This window comes from Bos indicus x Bos taurus, chromosome 10, assembly GCF_003369695.1.
Source record: "Bos indicus x Bos taurus breed Angus x Brahman F1 hybrid chromosome 10, Bos_hybrid_MaternalHap_v2.0, whole genome shotgun sequence".
Lineage (NCBI taxonomy): Eukaryota > Metazoa > Chordata > Mammalia > Artiodactyla > Bovidae > Bos > Bos indicus x Bos taurus.
The window spans coordinates 30,348,438-30,365,662 of record NC_040085.1 but is presented as its reverse complement, the minus strand read 5'-3'; the positions used below and the strand labels follow the sequence as shown (position 1 = coordinate 30,365,662).

The 17,225-nt window shown below is 49.0% G+C and overlaps 1 protein-coding gene across 1 annotated transcript; it reads left to right on the top strand.

Annotated features, from left to right (window-relative positions):
- The first annotated feature begins 1,049 nt into the window (after window positions 1–1,049).
- RHOV (ras homolog family member V) lies at window positions 1,050–3,746 on the top strand. Its single transcript, XM_027553574.1, has 3 exons — window positions 1,050–1,370; window positions 2,160–2,218; window positions 2,406–3,746. Exons 1-3 carry the CDS (start codon window positions 1,163–1,165, stop codon window positions 2,847–2,849), a joined length of 711 nt encoding a protein of 236 aa, XP_027409375.1. The 5' UTR covers window positions 1,050–1,162; the 3' UTR covers window positions 2,850–3,746.
- The last annotated feature ends 13,479 nt before the right edge of the window (window positions 3,747–17,225 follow it).

Genomic DNA, 17,225 nt, shown 5'->3' with positions numbered 1-17,225 from the left:
AAATCTTGAAACATTTTTTCAAGAGATTTTGAGATTTGGACTTAGGGATTTTTATACTACCTACTGCTTGAAAAATACAATGATTTCTTTTCTTCAATTTTCACTGACCTACTCCCAACACTCTCCCTTCAACAACTCCTGAAGGAGGTGTTTTCAATGATCTTTATATAGGCTGAGATCTTCGTACAGGCTTGGAATTCAGAGAAAGGATTCTGGGCCTGTTGTCACCTGGTGTGGCTACAATAAAGAGATGAAATTAGCATCAGGCTATTCTTCACTTGCTCTCTTGGTGACCTTCCTAGAGTTACATGAGATATCATGTCTCTATCTATAAACATCTTCTAGGGCAAGGACAATGGGTGACCCAGGACAGCATCAGCAAACAGGTAATTATTATGTGCTTTTGATGATGATGAAGATAATATTAGAGACTTTGGGGATACAGAAAATATTCAATTGGAGAATTGTCCTTGAAGATCCTCCCCAGCTAGCTTCTCCAGCATCCCGAGATCCTTTAAAGGAGCAGAGCGAAGGTGTTTAAAGCCTGCCTTCAGGCTGAATCTAGAGGAAGCTCTTCCGTGGAAGAGGTACAATACATTCTTGCCTGCCGTGTTCCCTCTTGAGCTTATCTTCTGCCTCTTCATGATCTCTTTATTTTTAAAAAGTAATTCATTAATAAAATTATTATCCAGACTTTTTAATACTCAAACATGTCTTTTTTATTGTTTTGATTTGAATAAACGTTTAATTTGAAAATGTTGCATTATGTGTTCTGCAATTTGCTTCTTCTTCCTAACAATAAATCCTGGATATCTGTCTCTGCCAGGATACCGAGATTTGCCTCATCTGGGCAATTCTTTGTTCTCGAACTTGCGTGATTCCCTGAGCATCAGTTTTCGGCGCGCGTCTCTACCTCCTGATGTTAGAGACTGCCTGACCTCTTGGGGCGTGCTGTAGAGGGAGGTCCTAGAGGAGGCTCGGAGGGTGGGCGGGGTCCGAGGCCGCTTGGGGTATGCAGATGAGGTGGGCGGGGTCCACATAAACCCAAGGGTAGCGGCTGGCGGTTGAGCTGGGTTTCCGCGGATTCAGTCAGAGGCAACCTACGGAACGTGCTTCACCGATCACAGCGGAGCCTGGTCCCCGGCTGTCCCCGGAGCGGGTCATGCCCCCGCGGGAGCTAAGCGAAGCCGAGTCGTCCCCGCTCCGATCCCCGACCCCTCCCCCGGGACGGGGCAGCGCCTCCCCCGAGCTGGGCATAAAGTGCGTGCTGGTGGGCGACGGCGCGGTGGGCAAGAGCAGCCTCATCGTCAGCTACACCTGCAATGGGTACCCCGCGCGCTACCGGCCCACAGCGCTGGACACCTTCTCCGGTACGTTCAACGGCCGCGGCGGCCGCGTGGCTGGGGGTGGGGTTGTGCACTCAGGGGCTGCGGCTGGAGCAGAGGAACCAGTGCACCGAACCCCCCCGGGAGGCTGGCGGGAGCAGGCCCCAAGGTGGCGCTGCTGAGGCTTGGTGGGATCAAGTACGCTCTTTCTTTTTCTTTAAAAAAATTTTTTTTTCATTTATCTTTGGCTGTGCTGGGTCTTCGTTGCTGCACGGGTTTTTCTCTAGTTGCGGCGAGCGGGGACTACTGTAAATTGTAGTTCGCTGCTTCTCACTGCGGCGGCTTCACTTGTTGCGGAGCACCGGCTCTAGAGCGTCCCGGCTTCAGTAGTTACCTCATGTTTCGTTTCGGTTCCAGGGCTCTGGAGCACAGGCTCAATAGTTGTGGTCATGGGCTCAGGTGCTCTGAGGCATGTGGAATCTTCCTGGACCAAGGCTCGAACCAGTGTCTCCTGCATTGGCAGATGGATTCTTTACCACTGAGCCACCAGGGAAACCTCTTTTTCTTTTCTTTATTCGAGTATAATTTCTTTACAAAGTTGTGTTAGTTTCTGCCCTGCAACGAAATGAATCAGCTATATATATACACGTATGCCTCCCTCTTGAACACTCGCCTCCCCCCATACCACCCATCACAGAGCACAGAGCTGAGCTCTCTGGGCTGTACTGTAGGTTCCCACTAGCTATCTATTTTATACACGGTAGTGTAAATACGTCAAACCTAATCTCAGAACGCTCTTTCTAACTCAGTCTTTCGCCTGCCTCTCCCCTGCAGTGCAAGTCCTGGTTGATGGAGCCCCGGTGCGCATTGAGCTCTGGGACACAGCGGGACAGGTGAGAAGTAGGAGCATCCTCTACTGGTCTGGGGTGAGGTGGGTTGGAGGCTGGGAGGATCCCGGGTCCATCAGGAATGGAGAAGGCCTTGGGCACTTAGTTATGAGTCTCAGTCTCTAAAACCCAGGTGGCAAGGGATTCCCTGCATCCTGTGGCAAGGAATAATGGCCTGAACTTTCCATCCTAGGAAGACCTTGACCGCCTTCGCTCCCTCTGCTACCCGGATACAGATGTCTTCCTGGCCTGCTTCAGTGTGGTGCAGCCCAGCTCCTTCCAAAACATCACAGAGAAATGGCTGCCAGAGATTCGTACTCACAATCCCCAGGCGCCCGTGCTGCTGGTGGGTACCCAGGCCGACCTGAGGGATGATGTCAATGTACTGATTCAGCTGGACCAGGGGGGCCGGGAAGGCCCGGTGCCTCAACCCCAGGCTCAGGGTCTGGCCGAGAAGATCCGGGCCTGCTGCTACCTGGAGTGCTCTGCCTTGACGCAGAAGAACTTGAAAGAGGTGTTTGACTCGGCCATTCTCAGTGCCATTGAGCACAAAGCCCGGCTGGAGAAGAAACTGAACGCCAAAGGTGTGCGCACTCTCTCCCGCTGCCGCTGGAAGAAGTTCTTCTGTTTTGTTTGAACAGCTGTGGCAGCAAAATGATCAGTAGGCCAATGGCCACAGACTTCTAGAACCTGAGACATGGGGCCTTTGAGAGGCTCTGCTGGCAGGGCCAGGCCACCCCCATGGGACTCAGTTCCCGTCTGAACGCTGTGGAGCCATGGGCCTTTAACTGCCCGCTCTTATATGCTAGGGTGAGCCTAGGGCCTGGAGGAGGGAAGGCTCTGACTTGGATTTCTGTGGTCAAGGCTGACAGAGAAATCCTAGTACTTTGATTTTCATGGGATGATCCTGACAGTGTCAGCTGCCTCCAAGCAGTTTGGGATCCAATTCCCATTTTCTTATTATGGGCCCTCAAGCCAGCCTGGCTGAATTAAGACCCCTTGTGGTGGTCCCCACCCTTTCCTTGGCCCAGGGGTGAGGAAGAGCCTGAGGAACAGCTGGGCATCTCAGAAGGCTGGAAGGTGTCCAGCCCTGATTTGGAGAGTTTAGAATGAATTGACTAAGACAGAGGTCTGTGAGAGATTGAGAAGGAGCAGAAAGTACAGCCTTGGAGCCTTAGGACTAGAGGCAGGCTGGGGAGAAGACAGATCAGAGGGCTTCTCTTGGAACGAAGAAGAGAAAGGAGAGTAGAGAAGTGGGGCAGCTGAGGAGCAAGGCTGACACTTGGGCTGTCCTCAAAGCCTCAAGGCCAGGGAGGGCGGGGCTGGTGCCTGAGAAGAACTGGGTCTCGGGGCTCCCTAGGCACTGCCCAAACTGGCTGGACAGGAGTGGTGCAGGAAGTGAGAGGCAAGGCCCAGCAAGAGGAGGGGGAGGAGCTGCAAATCGGAGCCTAAAGGAAGAAGGGGCTTTCTCCAAAATCATAGCCTAGAAGACAGGGCAATGTGGAATCTGCAAATAAAGCCTTAAGTTTCTGAAGCTGCTGTCTCTGTGTCTTTTTCTGGAGAGGTCAGCATGTTGGTCCCTCAAGACCCAACAGTTTGGATGGAGACAGCTTGGGTACCAAAAGACTGAGGCTAGATTGAAAGGTGAGGGCTGGTCTAGATGGGACAGTGATGGGAACTGGCCTGTGGGGAGGGGTTTGGGGCGCCCCGTTTGGGGCTTAGCTGGTTCCCAGGAGAGCTAGCGTGGGAAGCAGCCTGGAAACGGGTTTCCCCAGGTGTCAGCGCCAGAGCTGCTTTCCCATGACCTCACCGGGCGGGTGGTGCCCCTCCCCTTTTCCCCTCCCTTCTGGAGCACAGTGCTCAGCCCTGGGCTCTGGGGCAATCCTGAGCCCTCTAACCTTCCTGTCTACAGTGCCCCAGGGTTTCAGATTGGGGAGGGCCCTCTGATTCAGACCCCAAACACGAAGGGACCCCCATACAACTTAAACCTCAACCACTGGCCAAACTTCTTGGACTTGGGTTGGTTGAACTCAGTCTTTAGACTTAGCACTCAAAGGCTACATAAGGACCTAGTGAAGGTCAAGATGCCAGTGTTAACAATTTATATTGCTTTTTTTCTTTTTTTGGCCTCTTCTGTGCAGGTTGTGGGATCTAAGTTCCCCAACCAGGGATTGAACCTGCCCTCAGCAGTGAGAGTGAAGTGTCCTAACCAGTGGGCCACAAGGGAACTCTGGTTAACAATTTAAATAGAAGTTTGGTCCCAGAAATCCTTTGAGAGTGAAGGTTCATTGATTGATGACTTGGAAAGGAGCAGGGATTCAGAGAACATTCCCTGGACTTGGAGCTGGAAGGACGTTTAACAGGTGAATTTGGAGTGGGATGGGCACCACTTTACCTGTAAGGAAAGGGAGGCTTACAGAAAAAAAGGTAATATCCCAAGTAATATACTATTATAAGTGGCCATAAGAACTTTGCAAACTTTGCTGCTGCTGCTGCTGAGTCGCTGCAGTCGTGTCCGACTCTGTGGCAGCCCAGCAGGCTCCCCCGTCCCTGGGATTCTCCAGGCAAGAGCACTGGAGTGGGCTGCCATTTCCTTCTCCAGGCACACCTGGGACACTTGCTAGGCAACTAATGGGCCAGGTGAGCCTTCTGTCCCGGCCCAGCTCCCTCTGCAGGAAGTTGTGTGTGTGTGAGAAAGAACGTGGCTGTGGGACAAAAGTCCTAGCCAAGTGAAACCTCAGATAATCCCCAAGTTTAGTTTTGGCCAAGACTGTCCACCTTATGCCCCACCTGGGCTCTTCCCCCAGAGCTCTGGCCACCTGTCTCCCTTTGCCCCTTGCCCCCTCATGTGGATGGAGTCTCACGCCCCTGCTCCATGGCCGGCTGTTACCTCAGCCCAGCCTGACACACTCCCTTTCCTGGGGGCAGAGACCCCAGTTCAAGTTCAGGGTCTGGCATCAACCATGACCTTAGGCAATTTTTTTTTTCCTTCTCTATGCCTCAGTTTCCTCATTCGCAAAATGAAACACTCAAGTCTCTGGATTAGAGATTTTCAAACCGTTCTAAGGTGACTTAAGGTGCTATGGGTTGGGGGAGGAAGCCTAATCAAGTGATCTTTGGGGTCTCTCCCAATTCCAGCTTCTTCCCTAATCCTCTGATGGTACTAGTATACCCATGTCGCTTTGTCTTCTCTCCTGCTGGGTCACTGAGCCTTGTTCGCCTCGCACCTGCATCTCTGCCACTCCCACTTCCCACCCCGGTCCCCCTAGTGCTGCTTCCTTTCTCCTGGCACTTCCCTGACTCAAGACTCTTCCTAGATCTCAGTGCCTGCAATGAACTCCCAGCTTCTCATTTCAGCACTCAAGACCACAAATCTGACACCAACCTGGACAAGTCCAGATTGTCCCAATGATCCCCACTCCCTGATCCCCAATCATTTTTTACTTCTGACTCCAAGTCTTTGCTTTTGCTAAATCCTCTAGAAAGTGCCCCCCACCTCCTCTCCCAACCAGATGCCCGGTTTCTCCTTTAACCGTCTTCTAGTCACTACTCAAGTCAAGTCAATACTTCCAGTCAATACTCTCCAGGACCTGTATCATTAATGTCTGCACTGCTGTCTTGGCCCATTAAGGAGACACTGAATTTAGTCTTTTGCTCACACTACACCACTGCCCCCCACCCACCATCACCAGCTAAATGGAGAGGGAACAAGTCCCATTCATGCCTCTGTGTTCCCACAGGATCATGGGCCCAGGCAACATTTGCTGCTGGCCATTTAGTGCTTGGGGCTTCCCTTGTGGCTCCGATGGTAAAGAATCTGCCTGCAATTCGAGAGACTTGGGTTTGATCCTTGGGTTGGGAAGATCCCCTAGAGAAGGGAAAGGCTACCCACTCCAGTAATTTGGCCTGGAGAATTCCATGGGCTGTATAGTCCATGGGGTCGAAAAGAGTTGGACACAACTGAGCGACTTTCAGTTTCATTAAGTGCTTGAGATAAAAAGCCAAGCAGTGAGCCCTGCAGGAGATCCCGAGGATAAAGTTCATCTCCAGGTCTGTGTCCAGGGGCCTTACCACAGGCCTAAAGAGTAATGGAATGCCTTGGACTTCCCTGGTGGCCCAGTGGTTAAGGCTCCTTGATGCCACTGCAGGGGGCCTGGGTTTGATCCCTGGTCAGGGGACTAGATCTCACGTGCTACAACTAAGAGTTCGAATGCTACTACTAAAGATCTCGCATGCATCAACTAAATGATCCTGCATGCTACAATGAAGATCTCACATGACGCAACTAAGACCTGGACACAGTAGAGATAAATATTTTTTCAAAAGAGCGATGGCTTGCTGGAAAGGCCTTCTGAGGCACTGGGCCCATGCCTGTACAGAGCAAAAGGGGATTTACCTCTTGTTCCAAACCCACCGTCTCTCTCGCTGTCTCTACAGTGTGATCTCTCTCTGCTTTTCTGGGACTGTTTTTATCTCTTTATCTCTCTCATTTGCCTCTTTTCCCCTCTTTGCTCTGCTCTTGAATCTAAAGGAACATTGACTATATTAACTGGAAAGAAATGTATGTTTCTTACGTATACAGTCTTAAATTAGTGCTTATTGATGTAAAATTATTTTTAATATCTGTGGAACCAACCCTTAGTTGATGTTTTTAAATATCTATTTTCTTTTTTCACAATAAATGCTTCGCTTACAGAAAAACTGGAAAATCCAAAGCACTAGAAGATTGAAATGTACCAATAGTCTTAATTCCCAAAGATAATCCATAGTAACATTTTGATGTTACTTCCTTTTGGTTTTCTCTGTATATTTTTGAAATATTTCTTGTGATTATGCTAGATATAATTTTGTATTTTCAGTTTAAAATTTTAACAGCTTTTTCATGTTATTATAAACTCTGATTAGAATCTGTAACCATTTATGTATGTTTGTTTACTATTTCACTCTGATCATAATTTCTTCAACTAGATCCCCATTTGGGTGCATTCAGGTTGTTTTCCTTTAAATACTTTTTTTCTTTTATAAATGAGATTAAATCCACAGTTGATTATTTTTTCCACCACGGATTGGTGACCATCTATAGAAAAAACATCCTTCAATTTTGGCTTGGATACTGGGCCACCATATGGTCGTAAATGGGGCCTATGAGGGAGCTTTGCCTGTTGACTTGTCAGAGGCTCTTTCTGTTGAAGCATGACTAGCAGATTGTGGGTGTTCAATAAATACTACATGATGACAAGGTATGTATATATGACATATTTGTGTTCATGTACATCCCTCTGCATCCCTGTTTTTGCTCTTGTGTATTTCAAGTGGATATTACCTTTGTGCAGACCTCTGAACCCTTCCATGCGTGTGCAAGTTTGTGTATCTACATGTGTAAATGTGGATGTCTGTCTTCGTGTGAGATGTGTGTAGCTCCGCATGTGTACATTTGTGTATCCACATAATACTTGCCCTTGCTGGGGCTGCTAAGTCACTTCAGTCGTGTCCAACTCTGTGTGACCCCATAGACAGCAGCCCACCAGGCTCCCCGGTCCCTGGGATTCTCCAGGCAAGAACACTGGAGTGGGTTGCCATTTCCTTCTCCAATGCATCAAAGTGAAAAGTGAAAGTGAAGTCGCTCAGTCGTGTCCGACTCTTAGCGACCTCATGGACTGAAGCCTGTCAGGCTCCTCCATCCGTGGGATTTTCCAAGCAAAAGAGTACTGGAGTGGGGTGCCATTGCCTTTTGGTGAATCTATTGATTGCTAGTTTTGGGATGGTCTGCCACTTAGGAGCCTCTTTGATCTTGAGGCTAGTTTCCTAACTTTGCTGGACTCCCCGTATACTCCCCCCACATCCCTCAAACCGCTCAGCAGTCGCACTTGGATATCATATGAGATAGAGCAAACTAAAGAAGCTTCACAAGTCTAAAGCTCCATACACCTTGTGTTGACACTTTGGAAACAAAACGTTATGACTGCCATGATTCAATGTCAGGACCACGTTTCAGTTTTTGTGTGTGTTTGTTTTTCCACTAAATAAAACTATTTTATTAATCTTACACTCTGCCTAAGCTAGCTAAAATTTTTTTTAACTTAGCATGTATGCATGGGTGTGTTGGATGTGTGTTGGTCTCTGTGCCTCCGTGTGTACATCTAGGTTTGGGTCTTGTGTCTTCGGGGCTGTATGTCTATGTGTCTGTGTGTGCCCAGGCTCAATTCTGAGTGGGTCTGTGTGTTGGGGGGGCTGGCGGGGGGCGGGGCTGGGGGTTTCCTCCATGAGCATCTTTGTGCTGGGTGTGTGTGTGCTGGGCTGGTGTGTGAGTGCACACTTGAGGGAGCTGGGCCTTACTCGCTTTCCCCTGGTTAGCAGAGCGGTGCCCAGGGCAGAGGTGACACACCCTCCGATCTCATTCTCCTGGGAACCAGCTTGGGAGAGTGAGTGAGACCGAGAGCAGACTGCGTCAGGAGTACCGGCCCCTTTTGCAACCAGCCCAGGCCCCAGGCGGTAACCAGGCTCTCACAGGTCAGACCTGCCCACTGTGCCTGGCTGCCAGGAAACCCCGCTCCCAGCAGGGCTGCGCTGTCAGCGCCCTCCCTGGGCTTGGGCCAAATCCTCTGGCGAGTGGAACTCAGCCAGCCGAGAGGCCACATTAGTCACGCTGTGACAACAGTAGGGAGTGACTTCCCAGGCCTGGGCAGTGCTGACTGTCCCAGGAAACCACTGTTTTCTGTCCCTGGTTGCGGCAACGCTTAGGCAGCCTGGTCTGCTCCAGTATTGTCTTCCATTCTTACAACTGAACTTCCAGATGGGCCAGAGGGCTCTTATTAGCTCCGATTTTCAGATGAGACTGAAGCCAAGGCCAAGATGGCGCTTGGACCTGGGCCCTGACCCTGCATCCAGGCTTCTTTCTAGGGTGCCTCCTGGAGGCTCTGCCCCCCTAGAAATAGACCTCCCAGAGGGCAGGGCTGGGAGGCATGGTTGATGGGACAGACAGATTAGGTCGTTCTAGGCTGAGTGGGACAGAGGGAGACAGGGTCGGAGTGGAATGTGAGAAGGGAAGTTGGCACTGAAGCGGGCCTGCCCTCCTCCTGGAATGTTCTCCACGCTTCCTCCACTGAACAGATTTGTCCCCTAACTGGGATGACCGTGCAATTCATTGTCAGACTCGGGATATTTCTGAGATTGAATGGGAACTCTATTAATAACCTGGGCGTATGGTCACCCTGCTCATACCCTTCTGGAAGGCAGAGCCAGTCAACGGTCTCCTTGCCTGGCCAGCTCCTTGGCTTGCTTGACCTTTGCCTGTACCAGTCTGTACCAGACTCTCTGGCCCCTGGGCGGTGAGGGGCAGCAAGGGGGCCTTTGGGCCAGGTGGGGCACAGTGATTCCCTGGGGCCCCTTGAAACTGGCAGAAAAGCAAGCAGCCCAGCCCCCAACCAGGGACGCCTGACCCATCGTGTGTTTCCCCCTCAGACCTGTACTCACTGTGGTCATGTTCCACTGCTTCTGCCCATCTTCTCTCCCTCCCCAGCACCCCATACCTGCTGGAGATGGCAAGATCATCCCCTGGTGAGACAGGGACCCTCTATTCCCCAGGATATGTGTGTTTTTCTACCTATGGCACTGTTCCACCCCTGCCCAACAGGCCATGTGTCCCGCCGACCACCCCATCTCCCATGGGTTCTCCAGTTTCAGTTCTATCCCCAACTCGCTGGGCGACTTTGGCCAAATTACTGCTTTCTTCCTTGTCTAAGTTTCTCCCAGTTGTGAAGCGGGGTTAGTACTCTCTGCCCCTCCCTGGCTCCCAGGGGACCTTCAGGGAGAAGCACGAGAAGAGTGGGGAACTGATATGGAGGAAGCTGTGCAGTGTGTGAAGGAGCAGTTCTGGCCTGTGTTTACATGGGTGTGTGGGCCTTGGGATCCCAGCCTTCTGAGGCTTGGGAACAGCCCTGACTGCTCCTTGGCCTGGTTCCTTTGTCCCACTTCCAGAGAAATGACAGACACTAAGCCCAGGAGCCTGGGCATCTGGAGAAGATGAGACCTCCGAGCAAAAAGTTTGGGGCTCAGACTTCCTGGCCTATTCTGTCCCCAGACACTGGCTATGTGACCATGGGCAAGTCACTGCCCATCTCTGGGCCTCAACAACTTGGCTCTGACAGCCTCCACCAGTCGTGTATTCAGGGGGCCCTAGAATCTGTAACCTGTAACCATAGTTTAGGGATTAGAAAGGATTTTGCCACCTAGTCCAAGTCCTTCACTTTTCATAGAGCACTATGGATTTTCTGGGGGCCACAGACTAGTTCTGGTTAACCTAGGATCATAAACTGGTTGCAAAGAGGATCGAGCAGGAGAGGGTAAGTGGATCAGAGAAAATCCACTGGCGAGACAACTCCAAGTGGGTTGGTGAGTCAACAATGTAATCTTTTGTACTGCATCAGTATTCGATCATCCCCAGTCCTCTCAGCCTCTCCAGCCATGCCTGAAACCCGGCCTGGGCCTCTCCTCCCCTTCCCCACTATTTCATTCCGACTCTGCTCTCTGCCACCTGCTAGGACTCCACCTGGCTCCTCAACCATTCATGAAGATCAGCTGGCAACTCATTCCCAGCATCCTCCTTTCCTGACCCTGGCAGGGTTTGAAACCCCTCACCTTCGAGCCTCTTTCTTTCTGGGTCTCCTGCTGCCCCTCCGACTGCTCCTCCTCAGCTTCCTTTTCCTCCAGAGGCTCTGTCTTTACTTACCGCTCTCCCCTCTAGGTTGACTCTCTCCATAAGTAGTCTCCTCCTTCCTGCCCTTCACCCTCACATGGCTTATTCTCTCCACCAGGCCCACACACTCACCTCCAGGGTGTTGGGGGCCTCACCAGGAGGCCCCACACCTGGGACGCAGAGCTAAGTGATTGGCCCAAAGACTATAAGACTCGTATGTTTTTGCCTTATTCCTAGCCCTATCTTATGTTCCTTCTTAGGTTTCTTTTTAAATCTTGTTCCTTTGTACTCATCTCATAGTTTATAGACCCTTTTAAGTTGCCTTTAAATCTTTCCCCAGTAAGGCTATGCAAAAGCAAACAAAAACTAAGATCAACAATAAGAGCCACAAAGACCTACAAAAAGATCAACAAAACCAGTCTCCATCTGGTCCCTGATGGCCCTCACCTTCTGCTTGGTTCTCCTGAAGCTGCCTTCCTCCCCTGGGCCCTGTTTCTATTGATGGCACTGCCAGATTTCTGGCACAGAAAACCGGAAGGCCCCGCTGACTCAGCTTCTCTGTCTGCACGAGCCAGTCAGTCACCAAGTCTTGGAGCTTCTCTCTCCTTTACCAGCCCCTCATTCTCTATCCCATCTCAGAGACTCCGGATCTAATGATTTGTTTCTTTCCGAAACAGACCTCAATATCTCTTCCGAAACCATTATTCATTGTAGAAAAGCAATAGATATTCATTGTAGAAAATTTTCAAAAATGCAAGTCAACAAAAAGAAGAATGTGAAAACCACCTATAATTTTATCAACAAGAAAACACTGTAGGCATTTGGGTAAAAATCTTTTTCAGTTTTATGTAAAAGAGTTTTTGTGCATGTGTTTTTTTTAAGCTCTTCTTAGTTTCTTTCCCAGTGTATTTTTTTGGTCTTCCTGGTTCTGGGCTCAGCTGATGGAACCCCAGGAGCTACTGCAGGTAGGGGAGGAGAGTACTGTGGGGGAGTTTCGGCCACCCCCGGGGGCTGAAGCCAGCTTCTGGGTTTGTGGTTTCCAGGTGACACTCTTGACCTTGGGGGTGGAGGGTGGGGGTGGGCTGAGAAGTGCCTTCCCAGGCTTCAGTCTAGCTGAAGCCTGGGAAGGTGGGGAAGGGAGTGGTCTTGTGCAATAGGACAAACCACTCCTCATTCAGGGCTGTTTGTTTAAAGGGGCAGGGATGGGTTCCAGAGAAACAACCCTGTTTTGTTTTCTTTTTAAAAATTTATTTATTTACTTATTGGCTGTGCTGAGTCTTCATTGTTGTGCAAGAACAACACACTAGTTGCCCTGAGTGGGGGCTACTCTTGCAGTGTGTGGGCTCTTTCACTGCAGTGGCTCTTGTTGCAGCGCACCAGTTCTAGAGAGTGGGCTCAGTAGTTGTGGTGCACGTGCTTAGTCGCCCCGTGGCACGTGGAATCTTCCCAGACAAGGAATCTAACCTGGGGCCCCTGCATTGGCAGATGGATTCCTAACCACTGGACTACCAGGGAAGTCCTCAGAAGCAATACAGTTTTTGTCAGTCTTTATTAGATTTAAGGGCCTAGATCTGATAGAGTGCCTGATGAACTATGGAATGAGGTTCGTGACATTGTACAGGAGACAGGGATCAAGACCATTCCCATAGAAAAGAAATGCAAAAAAGCAAAATGGCTGTCTGGGGAGGCCTTACAAATAGCTGTGAAAAGAAGAAAAGCGAAACGCAAAGGAGAAAAGGAACGATATAAACATCTGAATGCAGAGTTCCAAAGAATAGCAAGGAGAGATAAGAAAGCCTTCTTCAGCAATCAATGCAAAGAAATAGAGGAAAACAACAGAATGGGAAAGACTAGGGATCTCTTCAAGAAAATCAGAGATACCAAAGGAACATTTCATGCAAAGATGAGCTCGATAAAGGACAGAAATGGTATGGACCTAACAGAAGCAGAAGATATTAAGAAGAGATGGCAAGAATACACAGAAGAACTGTACAAAAAAGATCTTCATGACCCAGATAATCACAATGGTGTGATCACTGACCTAGAGCCAGACATCCTGGAATGTGAAGTCAAGTGGGCCTTAGAAAGCATCACTACAAACAAAGCTAGTGGAGGTGATGGAATTCCAGTTGAGCTATTCCAAATCCTGAAAGATGATGCTGTGAAAGTGCTGCACTCAATATGCCAGCAAATTTGGAAAACTCAGTAGTGGCCACAGGACTGGAAAAGGTCAGTTTTCATTCCAATCCCAAAGAAAGGCAATGCCAAAGAATGCTCAAACTACCGCACAATTGCACTCATCTCACACGCTAGTAAAGTAATGCTCAAAATTCTCCAAGCCAGGCTTCAGCAATATGTGAACCATGAACTTCCTGATGTTCAAGCTGGTTTTAGAAAAGGCAGAGGAACCAGAGATCAAATTGTCAACAACCGTTGGATCATGGAAAAAGCAAGAGAGTTCCAGGATAACATCTATTTCTGCTTTATTGACTATGCCAAAGCCTTTGACTGTGTGGATCACAATAAACTGTGGAAAATTCTGAAAGAGATGGGAATACCAGACCACCTGACCTGCCTCTTGAGAAATCTGTATGCAGGTCAGAAAGCAGCAGTTAGAACTGGACATGGAACAACAGACTGGTTCCAAATAGGAAAAGGAGTACGTCAAGGCTGTATATTGTCACCCTGTTTATTTAACTTATATGCAGAGTACATCATGAGAAACGCCGGACTGGAAGAAACACAAGCTGGAATCAAGATTGCCGGGAGAAATATCAATAACCTCAGATATGCAGATGACACCACCCTTATGGCAGAAAGTGAAGAGGAACTCAAAAGCCTCTTGGTGAAAGTGAAAGTGGAGAGTGAAAAAGTCGGCTTAAAGCTCAACATTCAGAAAACGAAGATCATGGCATCTGGTCCCACCACTTCATGGGAAATAGATGGGGAAACAGTGGAAATAGTGTCAGACTTTATTTTTGGGGGCTCCAAAATCACTGCAGATGGTGACTGCAGCCATGAAATTAAAAGACGCTTGCTCCTTGGAAGGAAAGTTATGACCAACCTAGATAGCATATTCAAAAGCAGAGACATTACTTTGCCAACAAAGGTTCGTCCAGTCAAGGCTATGGTTTTTCCTGTGGTCATGTATGGATGTGAGAGTTGGACTGGGAAGAAGGCTGAGTGCCAAAGAATTGATGCTTTTGAACTGTGGTGTTGGAGAAGACTCTTGAGAGTCCCTTGGACTGCAAGGAGATCCAACCAGTCCATTCTGAAGGAGATCAGCCCTGGGATTTCTTTGGAAGGAATGATGCTAAAGCTGAAACTCCAGTACTTTGGCCACCTCATGTGAAGAGTTGACTCATTGGAAAAGACTCTGATTCTGGGAGGGACTGGGGGCGGGAGGAGAAGGGGACGACAGAGGATGAGATGGCTGGATGGCATCACTGACTCGATGGACGTGAGTCTGAGTGAACTCCGGGAGTTGGTGATGGACAGGGAGGCCTGGCGTGCTGCGATTCATGGGGTCGCAAAGAGTCAGACACAACTGAGCGACTGATCTGATCTCTGATCTGATTTGGCTTCCCTGATAGCTCAGTTTTTAAAGAATCTGCCTTCAATGCAGGAGACCCCAGTTTGATTCCTGGGTCGGGAAGATCCCCTGGAGAAGGGATAGGCTACCCACGCCAATATTCTTGGGCTTCCCTTGTGGCTCAGCTGGTAAAGAATCTGCCTACAATGCTGGAGACCTAGGTTCAATCCCTGGGTTGGGAAGATCCCCTGGAGAAGGGAAAGGCTACCCACTCTAGTATTCTGGCCTAGAGATTTCCATGGACTGTATAGTTCATGGGGTCGCAAAGATATGACTGAGTGACTTTCACCTCACCTCATGTGAGCTGCTAGGACCAGTAAGTTCTAGAGAAAACACTGGAAGGAGGATGGGTTATTAGGGATAAGACGCCCAAAGTCAAATGCCTGGAGGGCCCAGGCAAGCACCTAACCTAGGGAGATGTAGGGTGGATAGGGGATGGGGGCAGTTAGTGCCTGAGGGGATCAAGAGGACCTAGTGCCTAAATCACTGTAGGAATGTGGACCTCAATTGCCAGAGTCTTAAGTTTTCACAAGCTAGATATGTGTGTGTGTGTGTTTTAAATAAAGTTTCCCGATTCTTTAAATGTAATAACTAATTAAAGAAATTAAACCACTGTTTGGGTCACAGCCCAACTGACTGCCAGCATGCAACCTTTCCAACTAGGCTTTACTGCCTGTCTACCATGTACTTCACAAAGGTCCCTCTGCCTAACTTACTTGATGTGGCTTCCTCCTCCCTTCCCTCTCTCTGGGTTTCCACCTCTAATGATATAGCCTGCTTATATGTCCACTTCTTAAAGTTCAGTTTGGATTTCCCTTCCCTTGTCCCTCTGCTCAAATCCCCAAGTGCCCACCAATGTGATCTCTACCTACCAGCCTCCCAGCTTTTCCTTTTAGTGCTTGAGCCAAACTGAGCAGCTGGCTGGACCCCCGTCAAAACAAGAACCATGATCTCCACTGCCCAGCTTTTGCTCACTTTGATTTTATTATGCCTGCAGCACACACAGCCACCTGTTCATCTCATTTTATACCTCCTTCATGAAGCTGTCTCCAAGATGGCAGACTAGAAGAACATGCACTCATCTTCTGTGAGAATTCCAAAATTACAACACACTGCTGAACAACCATTGACAGGAGACTGTTGGATCCCACCAAAAAAGATACCCCATGTCCAAGGGCAAAGGAGAAGCCCCAGCAAGATGGTAGGAGGGGAGAAATCACATTTTGAATCAAACCCCGTACCCATCAGAGATGCTTGGAGGGCTCAAACAAACCTTGTGCACACCAGGACCCAGAGACCCCGCAGAGACTGAGCCAGAACTGTGTTTGAGTGTCTCCTGTGGAGACACGGGTCAGCAGTGGACTGCTTCAGGGGCAGGAGCTCTGGGTGCAGTAGACCTGGGTATGACATAAGCACTCTTGGAGGAGGTTGCCATTAACCCCACCATAGAGCCACCAGAACTTACACAGGACTGGGGAAACAGACTCTTGGAGGGCACAAACAAAACCTTGTGTGCACCAGCACCCAGGAGAAAGGAGGAGTGAGCCCCATAAGAGACTGACCCAGACTTGCCCGTGAGTGTCTAGGAGTCTCTGGTGGAGGCATGGGTCAGTGGTGGCCTGCTGCAGGGTTGGGGGCACTGAGTGCAGCAGTGCCTGCACTTTTGAAGGAGTTGCATTGTCTTATTTAGCTTCACCATAGTTTGGCCTCAGGTCAAACAACAGGGAAGGAACACAGCCCTGCCCATCAATAGAAAATTGGATTAAAGACTTACTGAGCATGGCCCCGCCCATCAAAACAACACCCAGTTTCCCCCTCAGTCTGTCTATCCCATCAGGAAGCTTCCATAGCCTCTTATCCTTCTCCATTAGAGGGCAGACAGACTGAAAACCACAATCACAGAAAACTAACCAATCTGATCACATGGACCACAGCCTTGTCCAACTCAATGAAACTATGAGCCACGCTGTGTAAGACCACCCAAGATGGACAGGTCATGGTGGAGAGTTCTGACAAAACGTGGTCCACTGGAGAAGGAAATGGCAAACCACTTCAGTATTCTTGCCTTGAGAAGCCATGAACAGTATGAAAAGGCAAAAGATAGGGCACTGAAAGATGAACTCCCCAGGTCAGTAGGTGCCCAATATGCTACTGGAGATCAGTGGAGAAATCACTCCAGAAAGATTGAAGAGATGGAGCCAAAGCAAAAACAATACCCAGTTGTGGATGTGACTGGTGATAGAAGTAAAGTCTGATGTTGTAAAGAGCAATATTGCATAGGAACCTGGAATGTTAGGTCCATGAATCAAGGCAAATTAGAAGTGGTCAAACAAGAGATGGCAAGAGTGAACCTTGACATTTTAGGAATCCGTGAACTAAAATGGACTGGAATGGGTGAATTTAACTCAGAATTTATCTACTACTGTGGGCAAGAATCCCTAAGAAGAAAAGGACTAGCCCTCATAGTCAACAAAAGAGTCCAAAATGCAGTACTTGGATGCAATCTCAAAAATGACAGAATGATCTCTGTTCGTTTCCAAGGCAAACCATTCAATATCACAGTAATCCAAGCCTATGCCCCAACCAGTAATGCTGAAGAAGCTTAAGTTGAATGGTTCTAAGAAGACCTACAAGATCTTCTAGAACTAATACCCAAAAAAGTTGTTGTTTTCATTATAGGGGACTGGAATGCAAAAATGGGAAGTCAAGAGATACCAGAGTAACAG